The following is a 21,849-nucleotide window of genomic DNA, read 5'->3' on the forward strand; positions in this document are numbered from 1 at the left end:
GGAATGGGATGAAGTTTTGGAGCCGTACATTTACAAAACCAGCTTCGGCGTCTGTTTGTGAATGCGAGCGGCGCAGCAGAGACAAGAGGTTGGAGACTGAAGAGGGTTTATTGCGCTCTCTGAATGCTTTTACACTTTATTTATGCTATTGAACTTTTGAGGACGCCTTCAACTACCTCGGATTGATTTTTGTGCTTTTCATTTCTAATAAGCTGAAGAATATAAAGTAGGGCTGGGCAATAAAACCATATCAATAAAAAAAATGAATTGAATTCTTTGCATGGAGTGAGAAGACAAAGTCAAAATGGAGAAATTGTGGATAAAGAGGAAAAGTCAGACCAATGTGGTCTGTACATGATGCAAGGCAAGACCGCTAATAACACATCAACTCAGCCGCGCTCACCCTTTAGAGCACAGCAGTAACGTCACGCCACTAAACCTGCGGAAGATAGTTCTTCTCAGGTTTCTCTATGTTTACATATTCACACTTTGCACTATATTTTTACACGTTTTAAAGCTGGGGTACCTAAGTTATAATGTTTCACAAAAACAACAACTATCATATCATACTTGCCAACCTTGAGACCTCCGATTTCGGGAGGTGGGGGGTGGGGCGTGGTTAAGATATATATATATATATATATATATATATATATATATATATATATGTAAATAAATAAAATAAATACTTGAATTTCAGTGTTCATTTATTTACACATATACACACACACATAACACTCATCTACTCATTGTTGAGTTAAGGGTTGAATTGTCCATCCTTGTTCTATTCTCTGTCACTATTTCAGAACACACACATTATACAAATATACATTATAAAATCAATAAGAAAACGGGAGCTCTAATTTGGGAGTCTGACTTAGGATCAGAAGTTCCTATATAAACATTGCGCACTCACGTCGCCTTTTTGTATTGATTACTGCAGCTGTGCACTGGATTCATTCACAAATACAAACTACAACTCACAAACACTTTAGAGTTAGGCTCCACCGTCAGAATGTGTACTTAAACTTATAAAGATCACATGGATATTATTCAGTGAGTTGATTCACCAAAACTAACCTGTTATGCAGGAGGAAAAAGCACACAGGACGTTTCAATTGTTCACAGACTGGTCGCGCTTCCGGTCTGCAGGTGATAGCATTCAATTGGGAAGAAACGCCCTACTGCCCCCTACTGACCAATGTGAATACTGATAAATGTGTAATGACAGCTCCAAAAACGAATTCAAACCACAAAATAAAATAAATAAATCAACACAAAAATGTGACACATTATGGGTGGGTCACATATGCATGTACAGTAGATGGCAGTATTGTCCTGTTTAAAAGTGTCACAACATTGCTGTTTACGGCAGACAAACTGCTTTACGGTAGACGAAAACTTGACTGCTGCTGTTGTGTGTTGTTACCGCGCTGGGAGGACGTTAATGAAACTGCCTAACAATAAACCCACATAAGAAACCAAGAACTCGCCCTCCATCATTAGCTGTTTCTATTGTGGGAAAGCGGACGTGTGAACAGGCTGTCAACACGTCACTCAGGTCCGCATGGACATAAAACACGTATGCCGTGATCAATTTCAGCCCTAATATAAAGTGTTTTCTGTACCATTGTTTGGCCTCACACTCACTTAGTCTCCCCACCTTGTTTCTCAGCATTCGAGTTGTCAGTCAGCTTGAGTTTTTCCAGAGCTTGCTTCAGAGAGGTGGACACTTTTTGGAGCAACCTCACCAGAGGCTCGTCAGCACTGCAACAGCAAGCGGACAGAGACGTATTATTGGTTTGACACAATAGGCCATTTTCCACCGCAGGAACTTCCCCACTTACCCGGGTAAATCAAGTTCCCCCTGTCTTTCCACCAAAAACTACCCGGGTAGATTTGTCATGTCTGTGTAATCATGTTTTGTTTTAAGTCATGTTTTGTTTAGTTTCTGGCTTTTCACTCCCTTGTCTTGTTTGCATGATTACCCATTAGTTTCACCTGTTCCACGTTTGGACTCATTGTGCACTCTTGTTTGTCACCATAGCAACCATTAGTTTTCACCTGTCACGTCACGCACCTGTTTCACGTTTTGAGTCACGCACCTGTTTTCACTAATCATGTCCATAGTATTTAAGTTCATTCATTTTCTGTTGTTCGTCCTGACGACATCCCCACATTTATGCTCGACACATTTCTAACTCCTTTTCATGTCCATCATTCACGCTGCTCCTTTTTTGTCCATGCCAAGTAAGTTTTCTTTATTCAAGCCATAGTTTGCAAGTTTTGTTTAATTGTTCATAGTTTCTGCCCTTGTGCAAGTTTTGTTTATAGTCAAGTTTTGTACTTCCGCCCTTGTGCGCACCTTTAGTTTGTTCCTTTTGTTATTGTAAAATTAAATATGTATTCACCTGCAAGTCATATCTGGTCCAAATGTTCATTTGCACCACGGGAGAACAAACCACGCCATAGTCCTAGTCTTGACAAGATTGAGTTCTTTCGGAACCTTTCAGAGTTCCTGTGGGACTTTTCCGAGCAACCAGGAACTTTTTCTGGGGCGTTCCTAAAACTTCTCTTTAAAGCACCTGAACGCCATTGGTCTTGTTTATTTTGTCATTTTTGTGCATTTCTATTACAACAAACTTGACAACGCAGAGAAAGAAGAACAAAAGGAGCCTTTGAAATGAAGCAACTTTTGGGGGACATCTTTGCGCTGAAGAACTCTGATCATCCTGCAGTATTTTTACTCAGCCGTAGTCTATAAACTATATGCAGTTTATTGTTGTTTATTAGTTTTACAAACTTATTTTCAATACATGAAGCTACGAGAAGTGGACGGACTCTTTTAAGCCGCTCAGCTGCTTACTAGTCTTTGGATAAATGTGAAATAAAGGAGGCAGCAAATAACATCAAAGATTAACAATTTACTTTATTACTTGTTGTAAAAGTAGTCATTTGTGTAGTTATTAGCCTCGACCTCAGGGAACAGAATGATAATGCTGACAAGCTAACGCTAAATCCGATGCGTTTGTGTTGTCAGCGTGAGATAAACGCTGACATTTATTATTGATATATTGTTATTTACAGATAAACACTGACATTTATCATTTATATATTGTTATTTACAGATAAACACTGCCATTTATCATTTATATATTGTTATTTACAGATAAACGCTGACATTTATTATTGATATATTGTTATTTACAGATAAACACTGCCATTTATCATTTATTTTTTGTTATTTCCAGATAAACACTGCCATTTATCATTTATATATTGTTATTTACAGATAAACACTGACATTTATTATTGATATATTGTTATTTACAGATAAACACTGCCATTATCATTTATATATTATTTACAGATAAACACTGCATTTATCATTTATATATTGTTATTTACAGATAAACACTGACATTTATTTATATATTGTTATTTACAGATAAACACTGACATATATCATTTATATATTGTTATTTACAGATAAACACTGCCATTTATCATTTATATATTGTTATTTACAGATAAACACTGACATTTATTATTTATATATTTTTACTAACAGATAAGCAAAGACATTTATTTATTTATTGTTATTTACAGATAAACACTGCCATTTATCATTTATATATTATTTACAGCTAAACACTGACATCTATCATTTACATATTGTTATTTACAGATGAACACTGACATGTACTATAGATAAACCCTGACTTGTATTATTTATATATTGTTTACAGATAAACACTGACATGAATTATTGATATATTGTTATTTACAGATAAACACTGACGTTTGTTATTGATATATTGTTATTTACAGATAAACACTGACATTTATTATTGATCTATTGTTATTTACAGATAAACACTGACATTTATTATTGATATATTGTTATTTACAGATAAACACTGCCATTTATCATTTATATATTGCTATTTACAGATAATCACTGCCATTTATCATTTATATATTGTTATTTACAGATAAACACTGACATTTATTATTTATATATTGTTATTTACAGATAAACACTGCCATATATCATTTATATAATGTTATTTACAGATAAACACTGCCATTTATCATTTATATATTATTTACAGCTAAACACTGACATCTATCATTTACATATTGTTATTTACAGATGAACACTGACATGTATTATAGATAAACCCTGACTTGTATTATTTATATATTGTTTACAGATAAACACTGACATGAATTATTGATATATTGTTATTTACAGATAAACACTGACGTTTGTTATTGATATATTGTTATTTACAGATAAACACTGACGTTTGTTATTGATATATTGTTATTCACAGATAACCACTGACATGTATTATTTATGTATTGTTATTTACAGATAAACCCTGAAATGTTTTATTTATATATTGTCATTTACAGATAAACACTGACATTGATTATATATTGTTACTTACAGATAAGCAAAAACATTCATTATTGATATATTGTTAATTACAGATAAACACTGACGTTTGTTATTGATATATTATTTACAGATAACTACTGACATGTATTATTTATATATTGTTATTTACAGATAAACCCTTAAATGTATTATTTATATTTTGTCATTTACAGATAAACACTGAAATGTTTTATTTATATTTTGTCATTTACAGATAAACACTGACATTGATTATACATTGTTACAAACAGATAAGCAAAGACATTTATTATTTATTTATTGTTATTTACAGATAAACACTGACATTTATTATTTATATATTGTTATATCGAGATAAACACTGACATTTATAATTTATATAATGTTATTTACAGATAAACACTGACATTTATTATTGATATACTGTTATTTATAGATAAACAAAGACATTTATTATTTATATATTGTTATTTATAAAACAAACAAAGACAATTATTATTGATATAAACACTGCCATTTATTATTCATATATTATTTCCAGATAAACACTGACATGTATTATTTATATATTGTTATTTACAGATAAACACTGACATTTATTATTTATATATTTACAGACAAAAAAATACATTATTCATATATTGTTATTTACAGATAAACACTGACATTTATTATTTATATACTTACAGATAAACAAAGACATGCATTATTTATATATTAAGATTTACAGATGAACAAAGACATTTATTTATTGTTATTTACAGATAAACACTGACATTTATTATTTATATACTTACAGATAAACAAAGACATGTATTATTTATATATTAAGATTTACAGATAAACAAAGACATTTATTATTTATTTATTGTTATTTACAGATAAACACTGACATTTATTATTCATATATTATTTACAGATAAACAAAGACATGTATTATTTATTTATTAAGATTTACAGATAAACAAAGACATTTATTATTTATTTATTGTTATTTACAGATAAACACTGACATTTATTATTTATATATTATTTACAGATAAACAAAGACATGTATTATTTATATATTAAGATTTACAGATAAACAAAGACATTTATTATTTATTTATGTTATTTACAGATAAACACTGACATTTATTATTTATATATTATTTACAGATAAACAAAGACATGTATTATTTATATATTAAGGTTTACAGATAAACAAAGACATTTATTACCTATTTATTGTTATTTACAGATAAACACTGGCATTTATTATTTATATATCGTTATTTCCAGATAAACACCGACATTTATTATTTATATATTGTTATTCACAGATAAACACTGACATTTATTATTTATATATTATTTACAGATAAACAAAGACATGTATTATTCATATATTAAGATTGACAGATGAACAAAGACATGTATTATGTATCTATTGTTATTTAAAAATAAACATTGACATTTATTTATATAGTGATTTACAGATAAACACTGACATTTATTATCTACAGATAAACACTGACATGTATTATTAATATATTGTCATTTACAGATAAACACTGACATTTATTATTTACAGATAAACACTGACATGTATTATTAATATATTGTTATTTACAGATAAACACTGACATGTATTATTTTATATATTGTTATATCCAGATAAACACTGACATGTATTATTTATACAATGTTATTTACAGATAAACACTGACATTTATTATTGATATATTGTTATATCCAGATAAACTCTGACATTAATTATTTATATATTGTCATTTACAGATAAATACTGACATTTATTATTTACAGATAAACACTGACATGTATTATTAATATATTGTTATTTACAGATAAACACTGGCATGTATTATTTTATATATTGTTATATCCAGATAAACACTGACATGTATTATTTATACAATGTTATTTACAGATAAACACTGACATTTATTATTTATATATTGTTATATCCAGATAAACACTGACATGTATTATTTATACAATGTTATTTACAGATAAACACTGACATTTATTATTTATATATTGTTATATCCAGATAAACTCTGACATTAATTATTTATATATTGTCATTTACAGATAAATACTGACATTTATACATTGTTATTTACAGATAAACAATGACATTTATTATATATATATATTGTTATTTACAGATGAAATGGACCAAATGGACCCTCATGAATTCATCATTAACTGAGAGGACGACTTTCTGTATATGATTGCCTTGTATTTCCATTACTTACTTTTTAGTAAAAGAACTGTGACCTAATATTGTCTGTTTATTGACATGGTATCAGTGTAGAAATATAGTCAACCACTCTTCCATATGTCATCAGAGTGCTTTGTATAAACCACCTGAACTGTGAAATGTGGTGGAAACACTTCCACAGGAACACTTACATACCTGCCAACTTTTGAAATCAGAAAAACCTAGTAGCCAGGGTCCAGGGGCCGCAGGCCCCGGTAGGTCCAGGACAAAGTCCTGGCGGGGGGGTTCAGGGACGCAAAATGATTATTAGCATTCAGACAGGTTAAAATGTTGCTAAAAGCATCACTTTTCTATCAGTCACAGTGACTTTTCAAAACAAAAATATTACAGCAAAAATCATATGGGTTGATTGACATGTTTATTCTGTAAGCTAACTTCAATAGTTTGAAATTATTTTGACAGTTAATGCCAGTTATCCTGTCAACCTTTCACAAGACTTCAATTTGTTAATTGAAAGTATAAACACTTTTTACAGTAAACAAATGGTAAAACAGTACTAAACAATTCCATTAAAAAAAAAAATTGGTGTCATTATTAACTTTCTGTCCAAGCTTGTATAATCTACTGCCTTGTTCAATTGTAAAAAATATTCTGTGCCTAAAATTCACATTTCTATCACAATTATCATACTGTAAACATGGTAAGCTAACTTCATTAAAATTAATAGTCCTGTCAATAGCATGGAATTACAATTCAAATGTAGTTTTTTTGTCAGCCTTTCAAAAGAATTCAAAATATGAAAAATGAATGAAAATTAATTGAAGCCATCAGACACTTGAAAAGTGGCACATCACATCTCTAATGTAATCATTTGAACTTTTCAACAGAAATAGCACTGCAAAAATATTAAGGACATACTTCTGTATTTTGGTAGTTATGCTGTCAACATTTAACAAGATTTCTTCAACTTGGACTTGAAAGCATAAATAGTATAAACACTTTTAACAGTATAACAGTACTAAACAATTCCAATAGATAACATTGGTGTCATTACCTTTTTGTGGCTAAAATCCATCGCTAATTCCTCCGTGTCCGATCGAAAAATCTTGTCTGCACAAGGTGCAATTCGCGTAGTTTTCACCCTTTTTGGAACGGATAATTATTCCCGGATAGGCTTTTGAATATTCTTCACGGAATGACTGCAGTTTTCTTTTCGGTTTAAGACTCGTTTGCGATTTTTCTCCGGCTGATTCCATGATCGTTCGCTCGTTTGGAAACAATGGCAACTGGTGCCTCGTGCTTGGCAGCGGTGCTATAAATAGCCTCGCGCATGGCATTCGGAATGGCTCGATAGGAAGTTACGGGAAGCAGTGTCGACTGTCATTGTTGTTACGCGATTTCGTGAATAAAACTTAAAAAAATTTTTTTTTTTTAATTAATGAAAAACTGTATTTTTTATCACTGCAACCGTAACCCGGAATAGGTTGATGAAAACCGTACTAAATACGGGAAAACCGGAGTAGTTGGCAGGTATGCACTTAGTTCCAGGAAGCACAGGTTCCTGAACTTTTAGTGGAAAAGGGCCTATTATTAGCCACACGACTTAATAAGCAGCCCCAGAGTCAGTGACAAGTTTGACACCACAACATGCTGTTGATCAATATTGCACTGCTGCTTCACACTTTCTTGTAAGTGGTTAGTGTGTTGTCTAGAAAAGAGACGTGGACAAGCACAGTATCGACTAAAGTTAAGACAAAAAGATAGCAGACCCAGTCCAACCTTGGTCTGCAAATAGCCTCCTGAGGCTTCGGTGCGGAGATGATGTACTCGCTAAACTTTGGTTTCTGTTCGTCCACGTCTGGTTTCACCGGCTCCGGGGGCTTCTCTTTGTTGTGGGGGCCTTTCGTGCAGCCCTGTGTGGGGGGGAGAGAGAGAGAGAGAACGCGACCGCTGTAATAGCGAGCCAGCAGACGATGCGAGCTAAGAAGAAAAACTCACCGCGATGCTGAGGAAGTCGGAGAAGTCGGTGGTCCTTCTCTTGCAGCACGACCATCCCTTGGGAAGGAGAGCGAGGCGTTGGGACAGGGGAGGTCGCAATAACATTTTAAAGGCGCGTTTACCTTGAGTGCGTCGTGGAAGACGGGGACGCCTGGGTGGTGTATGCAGCCTTCTGCGGCAACAAAATAACAAAGAAGAAAAACTGCCTTTAACAAAGCGACAGCAGCATGTTGACCGTGTGACCTTATAAAGCAGCCATTTCCTTCCAGCGTGGTTCAAACCATTTCCTTCCCCGTCAGCCCTTAAGGTAATGCCAATGTACTCTGCCGTGATGAAACGTGGCATGCAATTAAAATGGAAATTAGACGCGTGGCCTGAGCAGAATACATCTGCAAATGAAAATGAGCTCTGGTGTTGGACAAGGTGTTTCTAAACACAGGAAATGAGACACACGGCGGTAACCAAATATTAACTTGCACTTTTATTGGAAGTTTGCCCTATTCCGCCCATAAAGCCCTTTAGAAAACTCAATTTACATGTCGTGACCTTAACATTAACAAAATACTAGATGAGGCAATTCCTGGAGGAATGCTCCAATGCTGAAGTTGAACTGAAATCCTGGATTTTTTTTGGGAGAATTGTTGAAGTACACTCTTAGAAATAAGGGTTCTTCTACAAGGGCTGAGGTTCTAACTGGAACCATTTGCTTCTGAAAAACCCTTTCCCGAAGAAAGGGTTTTTCAAGGGTTCTTGGTAACGCTAATGGTTCCAGTAGGAACCATTTTGATCCAGAGAACCCTTTAAAACCCTTTTTCTGAATAATTGGTTTTAAAAGGGTTCTCACTAACACTAAGGGTTCCAGTAAGAACTATTTTGATCCAGAGAACCGTTTTTGGAAGAAAGAGTTCTTCAGGGATTGTTGAAAGCATGGGTAAGATCCTGTGTCACCAGGGACATACTTCCTGATAACATTTGCCAATAATGGTGCCTATCTTTAAATAAATGTTTTTCTCATTAAAATGTTTTGAATGTTTGTTCAATGTCAACATGATAAATGACCACAATATAATATGAACTAAACTGATCTGTAGGATACAATATGGTTCTTTATAGAACCCTCAGAAGACAAGACGGTTATCGGTGAAAACCTTTGAAAAGGGATGTTTTTAGAACACCCTGTGTCAGATCTAGATGAAACCCTTGAAACATGAAAGAGTTCTTTGTGGAACTCCCTGTGTGAGTTCTAGATGAAACCCTTGAAACATGAAAGGGTTCTTAGTGGAACTCCCTGCATAGGTTCTAGATGAAACCCTTGACAAACGAAAGGGTTCTTAGTGGAACTCCCTGTGTGGGTTCTAGATGAAACCCTTGAAATACGAAAGGGTTCTTAGTGGAACTCCCTGCGTGGGTTCTAGATGAAAGTCTTGAAATACAAAAAGGTTCTTAGTGGAACTCCCTGTGTGGGTTCTAGATGAAACCCTTGAAATACGAAAGGGTTCTTAGTGGAACTCCCTGCGTGGGTTCTAGATGAAAGTCTTGAAATACAAAAGGGTTCTTAGTGGAACTCCCTGTGTGGGTTCTAGATGAAACCCTTGAAATACGAAAGGGTTCTTAGTGGAACTCCCTGCGTGGGTTCTTTGTAGAACCTCTCATGGGGGGGTTCTGGGTGGAACCTTACACACACAGTTCTAGGTAGAACCCTCCAAAAGGGTTCCAGGTGGAACCTTTATAAAAAGGTTCTACCTGGAGCCAAAAAGGGTTCTCCTATGAGGACGAGCCGAAGTACCATATATGGTTCTACTTAGCACTTTTATTTCTAAGAGTGTAGAGCACACAATTCCCAAACAGGCTGAATATTTTTGAAATTGGAACAGTTTGAATCAGATGAAAAATGTGGGAGTTGTAGAAATTTGAAGAATGTCGCATTGATTTCAATGAAAATTTCCAAAAAATGTTGGAATTTCGGGAAAAGCGGGAATTTTTTTTTTTTTAAATGGTAAAACACTTGAATGGTCTGAATGAGTTGATATGGTTGGTGTTGGAATATTTCAAATCGGTAGAGAAATGTTGAAGTAGTAACATGTTGAATTGAGAAATGGTGTTACGGAATTCCTGGAATTTCGGGATTTTTTCCAGTTCGAAAAACAATTTATTTTTTTGTCCTGAGTAAGAGGAATGTTTGGACGGTGGAACGGTTGAAATGCATTGAAAAACGTGGAAGGAGCCGTCCCATACTTGCCAACCTTGAGACCTCCGATTTCGGGAGGTGGGGGTGGGGGGCGTGGTTAAGAGGGGAGGACTATATTTACAGCTAGAATTCACCAAGTCAAGTATTTCATACATATACATATACATATATATATATATATATATATATATACATCCTGAAAATAAGCAAACAAAACTATGTTTGGATAATTGATACTTCAAACTTGCATAAATAAATATTAAGGAATATAACATAACTTGACTTCTGAGAGCTTCAAAATGTAATGAATAAAATGCTAAAGTTGTTGATAAACAAGCAATTATTTTAATAATTAAATATGGTCATTTTAAATTAATTATTATGATAATTTAAAATTCGCGTGGACATCGGGGGCGGTACCTCTGGATTGGCAGACCGGGGTGGTGGTTCCTCTCTTTAAGAAGGGGAACCGGAGGGTGTGTTCCAACTATCGTGGGATCACACTCCTCAGCCTTCCCGGTAAGGTCTATTCAGGTGTACTGGAGAGGAGGCTACGCCGGATAGTCGAACCTCGGATTCAGGAGGAACAGTGTGGTTTTCGTCCTGGTCGTGGAACTGTGGACCAGCTCTATACTCTCGGCAGGGTCCTTCAGGGTGCATGGGAGTTTGCCCAACCAGTCTACATGTGCTTTGTGGACTTGGAGAAGGCATTCGACCGTGTACCCCGGGAAGTCCTGTGGGGAGTGCTCAGAGAGTATGGGGTAACGGACTGTCTTATTGTGGCAGTTCGCTCCCTGTATGATCAGTGTCAGAGCTTGGTCCGCATTGCCGGCAGTAAGTCGGACACGTTTCCAGTGAGGGTTGGACTCCGCCAAGGCTGCCCTTTGTCACCGATTCTGTTCATAACCTTTATGGACAGAATTTCTAGGCGCAGTCAGGGCGTTGAGGGGATCTGGTTTGGTGGCTGCAGGATTAGGTCTCTGCTATTTGCAGATGATGTGGTCCTGATGGCTTCCTCCGGCCAAGATCTTCAGCTCTCACTGGATCGGTTTGCAGCCGAGTGTGAAGCGACTGGGATGGGAATCAGCACCTCCAAGTCCGAGTCCCGGAAAAGGGTGGAGTGCCATCTCCGGGTTGGGGAGGAGATCTTGCCCCAAGTGGAGGAGTTCAAGTACCTCGGAGTCTTGTTCACGAGTGGGGGAAGAGTGGATCGTGAGATCGACAGGCGGATCGGTGCGGCGTCTTCAGTAATGCGGACGCTGTATCGATCCGTTGTGGTTAAGGAGGAGCTGAGCCGGAAGGCAAAGCTCTCGATTTACCGGTCAATCTACGTTCCCATCCTCACCTATGGTCATGAGCTTTGGGTCATGACCGAAAGGACAAGATCACGGATACAAGCGGCCGAAATGAGTTTCCTCCGCCGAGTGGCGGGGCTCTCCCTTAGAGATAGGGTGAGAAGCTCTGTCATCCGGGAGGAACTCAAAGTAAAGCCGCTGCTCCTCCACATCGAGAGGAGCCAGATGAGGTGGTTCGGGCATCTGGTCAGGATGCCACCCGAACGCCTCCCTAGGAAGGTGTTTCGGGCACGTCCGACCGGTAGGAGGCCACGGGGAAGACCCAGGACACACTGGGAAGACTATGTCTCCCGGCTGGCCTGGGAACGCCTCGGGATCCCCCGGGAGGAGCTGGACGAAGTGGCTGGGGAGAGGGAAGTCTGGGCTTCCCTGCTTAAGCTGCTGCCCCCGCGACCCGACCTTGGATAAGCGGAAGAAGATGGATGGATGGATGGATGTTGAAGTAGAGCACACAATTCCCAAACAGGCTGAATATTTTTGAAATTGGAACAGTTTGAATCAGATGAAAAATGTGGGAGTTGTGGAAATTTGAAGAATGTCGCATTGATTTCAATGGGAATTTCCAAAAAATGTTGGAATTTCGGGAAAAGCGGGAATTTTTTTTTAAATGGTAAAACACTTGAATGGTCTGAATGAGATGAGATGGTTGGTGTTGGAATATTTCAAATCGGTAGAGAAATGTTGAAGTAGTAATTAAGGCTCAAACAACGCGTCGACGGAGTCGACGTCATCGGTTACGTAAATACGTCGACGCGTCGCATATTTACTACCGTCATGGCGTAGCGCAAAGCAGACGATGCGAGCGGTGCGAACGAGGGGAAAAAAGCACGCCAAAAGTCGTCAAAAGTGTGGGAGTATTTCAATAAACGGCCTTATAATGTTGTAGCGGCGAACAGCTGTCTCGTCATTACAGATAACCCAGAGTTGTGCCAAAAGTGTACCAAAACCAAAAGCTGAACAGACAGCCGGTAAGATTGCACTTTAGTTCTCTTTGTGGGTGTGGCGCACCTGTTGCGCTGGTGAGATGGGGGGTGCGGGGGAGTTGTGTGCATGTAGCGTGCTTAGTCTGGAGGCTAAATACACACGGTGTTTTATGTAACTGTTGTTTAGTAAGGAAGTGTTGATATTCTTAGTTTGATAAATGTTGGAGCAGTTTGCTTCATCAGGAGGGTGAAGTCGCTCAACTTAAAGTGTTGGATTTAAGTGTGTTGGATCATTGGCTGCTGGTGAGGGCATAGAAAAAGGGGCATTTTTCTACCAGTAGACAGCGTTTAAGATTGAGTGTTTCACTGCTAAATTAATAATATATTTATATTGAATATGGATTTGTATCTAAATAGGTGGTTAATTGGTTAGGTATTTATGTATTTGCATATTGGGTTTTCTGCTGCATTTATCTATTGTGTTTCTGGGTTTAAATGTATTTTATATGTATCTTGGTGCATTTATGTTGAGACAATTTATTTAAAATCTGTTTTAACTTAAAGGTAAAAGATGTGTCCATGTTCTGGCACTTGTTTAATGGTTAAGAGTTTGATAGCCTAATTAATAATTGTAAATTATGGGATTGATAATTGATTGATTTTTTACAGCATGTTAATCTTGTGGTGTTTTGTCCTTAAAGGTAGATAGGTTTATACTATTGCAGAATATTCAGATTTACACTGGATGTTTACTTTTATATTTGCACATTAAAAAGCAAATAAGCTACTTTTAATTTTGTTAAATGTTAAGTTTTAAATGTTTACATTGTTACAGAATATTTTGTCATGTTGTTGTCAATGTTGACTGAGTGGCCATACTTTTTTTTTTGTAAATAAAAGTCATGCCGTTTGAAAAAACTGGCCTACATTTATTTTTTCATCTTCATTTTAAATAAAAAAAATAATCGGTAAAAGGAAAAATAATCTATAGATTAATCGAAAAAATAATCTATAGATTAACCGATTAATCGAAAAAAATAATCTATAGATTAATCGATAGAAAAATAATCGTTAGCTGCAGCCTTAGTAGTAATATGTTGACTTGAGAAATGGTGTTACGGAATTCCTGGAATTTCGGGATTTTTTTCCAGTTCGAAAAACAATTTAGTTTTTTGTCATGAGTAAGAGGAATGTTTGGACGGTGGAAGGGTTGAAATGCGTTGAAAAACGTGGAAGGAGCCGTCGCCAGAAAAAAGGGTGGAAATAGGGCTTTGGAAAAACAGGAATTCTGGAAAACCCTGGAATTTTTTTGAACTTGGAAAAAAAGATAGTTTAAATTTCCAGGATGGTGGAATGTGTTGAAGGTAGAATGGTTTGAATCGGTTGAAAAATGTGGAAACGGTGGAAGTTTGAAAAATGGCTAATTCATTTTGAATGGGGAAAAATGTCCTGCAAAACCTGGAATTCTGGGAAATCTGGGAATTTTTGGACTTTTTCCAGGGAAAGCCCGCGAGTCCCGAATAGGCTGAACAGTTTGAAGTTGGAACGGGTTGAACGGGGGAGACAAATGTGGAAGGTAGAGCGCGGCAAAATCTGGAGAAGAAGTAGAGGAATAATAAATAGAGGAATTTTGCTGTAGAAAACCATATGTGTGAATGCTTTGGAGCATTCACACAATTAGTGATATTGTTATCATAAGTGCTAACGCAGACAAACTAATTTCAAGGAGAGATAACTAGCTTATGCTGCTATATTGACATATTGAGCTGCTGCATCGCCTCAGAGTTGGTGAAAGTTAATTCGAGATTATAAATCACGCCTCTCACCTGGATAGTAGAAAGTTATGGACATAAACCGACATGTTGGTCAACTTTGACATCCAACTTAGACCCGGAAATGGCGAGAAAGACAGGAACAGACGCTTATTTGCGACACGTAATAAAAACAAAATTACAATAAAGATATAGAAAAAAATGCCGTCAGCGGTAAAGTTTAGATCCATGAAAATAAAATAAAAATGTGTTTTCTTTTGTATTATTTTTTAATAAGACAACCTTTTTCCAAAACACAATATACAATGGGAGATATAACAGGATAATATATACATTTATCATTTGTTTTCAAAACGGTTACAAAACAGTGGGACCCCAAATATGTACTGTTGGACACTATTTTTATGACTGGGACCCCGTTTTGAAAATTCCTAGCGCCAACACTGATGGAGTATTGGTGTGTGCAAAACAGCAGCAGGCGCCTGTGGCCTGCGGGCCGGTTCTAATACTAATCAAATATCATCCCGGGGCCCATAGATCATTCATTCACGGGCCTTGACTATATAAATAAACATTGATTGATTGATTGATTGATACAGACACTCAACAGCAGCACATTATTTACGGATTATAATTACTTGTGTGCAAAAAATATTTTTAACCCATCCATCCATCCATTTTCTACCGCTTGTCCTTTTTGGGGTCGCAGAGGATGCTGGAGCCTATCTCAGCTGCATTCGGGCGAAAGGCGGGTTACACCCTGGACAAGTCGCCACCTCATCGCAGGGCCACAATGCAAAATAACAAAGAAAATGTAAAATAAAGAAAACGTTGCAAAATAACAAGCAAAATATTGCAAAAATTAAGAAAACTTTGCAAAATAAGAAAAATGATGCAAAATGAAGAAAACGTTACAAAAAGTGTCCGCCCTGAGATCGGTAGGTTGTGAGTTCAAACCCCGGCCGAGTCACACCAAAGACTATAAAAATGGGATCCATTACCTCCCTGCTTGGCACTCAGCATCAAGGGTTGGAATTGGGGGTTAAATCACCAAATATTATTCCCGGGCGCGGCCACCGCTGCTGCTCACTGCTCCCCTCACCTCCCAGGGGGTGAACAAGGGTGATGGGTCAAATGCAGAGAACAATTTCGCCACACCTAGTGTGTGTGTGACAGTTATTGGTACTTTAACTTTAACAATAACAAGGAAAACATTGCAAAATAACAAGGAAAATGTTGCAAAATGACAAAGAAAACATTACAAAATGATATGCAACACATTGCAAAATGACAAAGAAAACGTTGCAAAATAACAAGCAAAATATTGCAAAAATTAAGAAAACTTTGCAAAATAAGAAAAATGTGGCAAAATGAAGAAAACGTTGCTAAAAGTGTCCGCCCTGAGATCGGTAGGTTGTGAGTTCAAACCCCGGCCGAGTCACACCAAAGACTATAAAAATGGGATCCATTACCTCCCTGCTTGGCACTCAGCATCAAGGGTTGGAATTGGGGGTTAAATCACCAAAAAATATTCCCGGGCGCGGCCACCGCTGCTGCTCACTGCTCCCCTCACCTCCCAGGGGGTGAACAAGGGTGATGGGTCAAATGCAGAGAACAATTTCGCCACACCTAGTGTGTGTGTGACAGTCATTGGTACTTTAACTTTAACAATAACAAGGAAAACGTTGCAAAATAACAAGGAAAATGTTACAAAATGACAAAGAAAACATTGCAAAATGATATGCAACACATTGCAAAATGACAAAGAAAACGTTGCAAAATAACAAGCAAAATATTGCAAAAATTAAGAAAACTTTGCAAAATAAGAAAAATGTGGCAAAATGAAGAAAACGTTGCAAAAAGTGTCCGCCCTGAGATCGGTAGGTTGTGAGTTCAAACCCCGGCCGAGTCAAACCAAAGACTATAAAAATGGGATCCATTACCTCCCTGCTTGGCACTCAGCATCAAGGGTTGGAATTGGGGGTTAAATCACCAAATATTATTCTTGGGTGCAGCCACCGCTGCTGCTCACTGCTCTCCTCACCTCCCAGGGGGTGAACAAGGGCGATGGGTCAAATGCAGAGAACAATTTCGCCACACCTAGTGTGTGTGTGACAGTCATTGGTACTTTAACTTTAACAATAACAAGGAAAACGTTGCAAAATAACAAGGAAAATGTTGCAAAATGACAAAGAAAACATTGCAAAATGATATGCAACACATTGCAAAATGACAAAGAAAATGTTGCAAAATAAAAAAAGGTTGCAAAATAAAGAAAAGGTTGCAAAATGTCAAAGAAAATGTTGCAAAATAAAGAAAAGGTTGCAAAATGACAAAGAAAACAATTCAAAATTACAAAAAAAAAATCTAAAATAAAAGAAAACATTACAAAATGATATGCAACACATTGCAAAATGACAAAGAAAATGTTGCAAAATAAAAAAAGGTTGCAAAATAAAGAAAAGGTTGCAAAATGACAAAGAAAACAATTCAAAATTACAAAAAAAAAATCTAAAATAAAAGAAAACGTTGCAAAATAATCAAAATATTGCAGAATAAAGAAAACCTTGCAGGATAAGAAAAATGTTGCAAAATGAAGAAAACGTTGCAAAATAACAAGGAAAACGTTGCAAAATAACAAGGAAAATATTGCAAATTGACAAAGAAAATGTTGCAAAATAAAAAAACGTTGCAAAATAAAGAAAAGGTTGCAAAATGTCAAAGAAAATGTTGCAAAATAAAGAAAAGGTTGCAAAATGACAAAGAAAACAATTCAAAATTACAAAACAAAAATCTAAAATAAAAGAAAACGTTGCAAAATAACAATCAAAATATTGCAGAATAAAGAAAACCTTGCAGAATAAGAAAAATGTTGCAAAATGAAGAAAACGTTGCAAAATAACAAGGAAAACGTTGCAAAATAACAAGGAAAATATTGCAAAATGACAAAGAAAACGTTGCAAAATGACATGCAACACCTTGCAAAATGCCAAAGAAAATGTTGCAAAATAAAGAGAAGGTTGCAAAACGTCAAAGAAAATGTTGCAAAATGACAAAGAAAACAATGCAAAATTACAAAAAAAATAATTTTAAATAAAGAAAACGTTGCAAAATAACAAGCAAAATATTATTATTATTATATCAAATTTAACCCAACCAGGTGAAATTACATAATCTCCCACGGCACACCGGACTGTATTTCACGGCACACTAGTAGTGATGGGTCCGGCAACACCGATGCATCGACGCATGCGTCGAGCTCATAGAGCAAAACCCTGTGTCGGTGCGCGTACCGCTTTTAGAAAGTCACGTGACCCATCATGAGCTGTTTTGGTCACGTGACCGATACGCCAACTGTGTCGCACTGACGCCTCCTCTGTGCCCTGTGAGCGGCTCTTTTCTACAGCCGGAGAAATAATAACTAAGAAGAGAAATCGTCTAAAATGTAATACGTCGGAAAAACTTTTTTTTTTTTTTTTTTATAAAAATGTGTAAAAAATAAAATAAAAAAAAATACCCAGTCCACAATCATCCACAACACGTTCTCTTAGATTTCCATATTATGATACATGTTCACATTATTTATTGACTGTATCTAAAAAAGATAAAAGTATATTTTTATTTAAATGAAGATATGAAATAATCCTAAATGACTTGGTTTATATTATTGTATATACTAGGGCAGGGGTCACCAACGCGGTGCCCGCGGTCACCAGGTAGCCCGTAAGGACCAGATCAGTCGCCCGCTGGCCTGTTCTAAAAATAGCTCAAATAGCAGCACTTACCAGAGAGCTGCCTCTATTTTTTAAATTTTATTTATTTACTAGCAAGCTGGTCTCGCTTTGCTCGACATTTTTAATTCTAAAAGAGACAAAACTCAAATAGAATTTGAAAATCCAAGAAAATATTTTAAAGACTTGGTCTTCACTTGGAATAAGCGGTAGAAAATGGATGGATGGATGGGTCTTCACTTGTTTAAATAAATTCATTTATTTTTTACTTTGCTTCTTATTACTTTTAGAAATACAATTTTAGAGAAAAAATACAACCTTAAAAATTATTTTAGGATTTTTAAACAAATATACCTTTTTATCTTTTAAATTTCTTCCTCTTCTTTCCTGACAATTTAAATCAATGTTCAAGTATTTTTTTTATTTTTTTTTATTGTAAAGAATAAATATTTTAGCTTCTGTTTTTTCGACGAAGAATATTTGTGAAATATTTCTTCAAACTTACTATGATTAAAATTAAAAAAATATATTCTGGCAAATCTAGAAAATCTGTAGAATCAAATTTAAATCTTATTTCAAAGTATTTTGAATTTCTTTTGAAATTTTTGTTCTGGAAAATCTAGAAGAAATACTGATTTGTCTTTGTTAGAAATATAGCTTGGTCCAATTTGTTATATATTGTAACAAAGTGCAGATTGAATTTTAACCAATTTAAAACATGTCATCAAAATTCTAAAATGTATCTTAATCAGGAAAAATTACTAATGATGTTCCATAAATTCTGTTTTTAATTTTTTCAAAAAGATTCAAATTAGCTAGTTTTTCTCTTCCTTTTGTCGGTTGAATTTTGAATTATAAAGAGTCGAAATTGAAGATAAACTATGTTTCAAAATTTTATTTAATTTTTTTTTCATGTTTTCTCCTCTTTTAAACCGTTCAATTAAGTGTTTTTTTCATCATTTATTCTCTACAAAAAACCTTCCGTAAAAGGAAAAAAAAATGTACGACGGAATGACAGACAGAAATACCCATTTTTTTTATATATATACATTTATTTATTTAGCTATTCTTGTTTAAATCACACTTATGTGTAACTTACAAATGACAATATATTTATTTATTTAATAGTGTATCAAACTGGTAACCCTTCGCATTAATCAGTACCCAAGAAGTAGTTTTTGTTTTCAAAAAGGTTGGTGACCCCTGTACTAGGGCATCAAATCAGTGTCAGTTGAGTCGGTCCATAGGTTGCCTGTAGGGATTTTTATCATACCTGCCAACTTTTGAAATCAGAAAAACCTAGTAGCCAGGGTCCAAGGGCCGCAGGCCCCGGTAGGTCCAGGACAAAGTCCTGGTGGAGGGTTCAGGGCTTCGCCCCCCGACGCAAAATGATTATTAGCATTCAGACAGGTTAAAATGTTGCTAAAACCATCACTTTTCTATCAGTCACAGTGACTTTTCAAAAGAAAAATATTACAGCAAAAATCATATGGGTTGATTGACATGTTTATTCTGTAAGCTAACTTCAATAGTTTGAAATTATTTTGACAGTTAATGCCAGTTATCCTGTCAACCTTTCACAAGACTTCAATTTGTTCATTGAAAGTATAAACACTTTTTACAGTAAACAAATGGTAAAACAGTACTAAACAATTCCATTAAAAAAAAAATTGGTGTCATTATTAACTTTCTGTCCAAGCTTGTATAATCTACTGCCTTGTTCAATTGTATAAAATATTCTGTGCCTAAAATTCACATTTCTATCACAATTATCATACTGTAAACATGGTAAGCTAACTTCATTAAAATTAATAGTCCTGTCAATAGCATGGAATTACAATTCAAATGTAGTTTTTTTGTAAGCCTTTCAAAAGAATTCAAAACATGAAAAATTAATGAAAATTAATTGAAGCCATCAGACACTTGAAAAGTGGCACATCACATCTCTAATGTAATCATTTGAACTTTTCAACAGAAATAGCACTGCAAAAATATTAAGGACATACTTCTGTATTTTGGTAGTTATGCTGTCAACATTTAACAAGATTTCTTCAACTTGGACTTGAAAGCATAAATAGTATAAACACTTTTAACAGTATGTCGTGCTGTGAAATACAGCCGACAGGATTGCGCACCAAACACGAAGCAAGGCCAAAGCGCATGCATGGTGCAGAAGAACAAAGGACTTTTTTCATTTAAGGTTTGTGATAAACCATCAAACTCATTCGTTAAAAGGACTCTATAGTAATATAAAGCAAATTTTTCTGGACATTATCATGCAAGAAAAGTTTATTTTTGGGACCGCGATCACCGCGTAATGATTTTTAAAGGTTGCATTACAAACATTTAACTGTCCCATGTGATCAGCCAGTGCGATTGGAAATCCATGCTCAATTATTGCCTCCGTAAATAAAACTTCGGCATTTATCACATCCAAAGAATCTGTTTGGGCGACGAAAAACGTTGAAAGTTTTCCACTTGTATCGCTAGCAACGGCATTAGACTTGTGTTTTTTTGTCCCAACGTGGTCTTTTACATCGCTAATTCCTCCGTGTCCGATCGAAAAATCTTGTCTGCACAAGGTGCAATTCGCGTAGTTTTCACCCTTTTTTTTTTTTTTAATTAATGAAAAACCGTATTTTTTTATCACTGCAACCGTAACCCGGAATAGGTTGATGAAAACCGTACGAATTACGGGAAAACCGGAGTAGTTGGCAGGTATGTTAATGTCCAGCAGATGTCAGTATTTAGTGTAGGGCTGCAGCTAACGATTATTTTTCTATCGATTAATCTATAGATTATTTTTTCGATTAATCGGTTAATCTATAGATTATTTTTTCGATTAATCTATAGATTATTTTTCCTTTTACCGATTTTTTTTTTAATTTAAAATGAAGAGGAAAAAATAAATGTAGGCCAGTTTTTTCAAAAGGCATGGCTTTTATTTACAAAAAAAAAGTATGGCCACTCAGTCAACATTGACAACATGACAAAATATTCTGTAACAATGTAAACATTTAAAACTTTTAACATTTAACAAAATTAAAAGTAGCTTATTTGCTTTTTAATGTGCAAATATAAAAGTAAACATCCAGTGCAAATCTTAATATTCTGGAATAGTATAAGCATTTCAAAAGTAAAAGTATTGCTTATTTTGCTTTAAAATGTGCAAAAATAAAGATAAACATCCAATACAAAAAAGTGCAAAACAGAAATATTCTGTAACAAG

At 35.3% G+C, this 21,849-nt stretch overlaps 1 protein-coding gene across 2 annotated transcripts in view; it reads right to left on the minus strand.

Moving 5' to 3' along the window:
* Positions 1-21,849, minus strand: part of chordc1b (cysteine and histidine-rich domain (CHORD) containing 1b) — a 37,438-nt gene that overhangs the window by 14,115 nt on the left and 1,474 nt on the right. The window contains exons 2-5 of one of the 2 annotated variants that reach the window (XM_061961654.2): positions 8,774-8,820; positions 8,652-8,708; positions 8,433-8,566; positions 1,664-1,767 (exon numbers count right to left, since the gene is read on the minus strand). In XM_061961654.2, the coding sequence (XP_061817638.1) occupies positions 1,664-1,767; positions 8,433-8,566; positions 8,652-8,708; positions 8,774-8,820 (342 nt within the window). Of the gene's footprint in view, positions 1-1,663; positions 1,768-8,432; positions 8,567-8,651; positions 8,709-8,773; positions 8,824-21,849 lie in introns of both variants that reach the window. The other variant, XM_061961653.2, reaches the window with a different exon arrangement.

This window comes from Nerophis lumbriciformis, linkage group LG09, assembly GCF_033978685.3.
Source record: "Nerophis lumbriciformis linkage group LG09, RoL_Nlum_v2.1, whole genome shotgun sequence".
Taxonomy (NCBI): Eukaryota; Metazoa; Chordata; class Actinopteri; order Syngnathiformes; family Syngnathidae; genus Nerophis; species Nerophis lumbriciformis.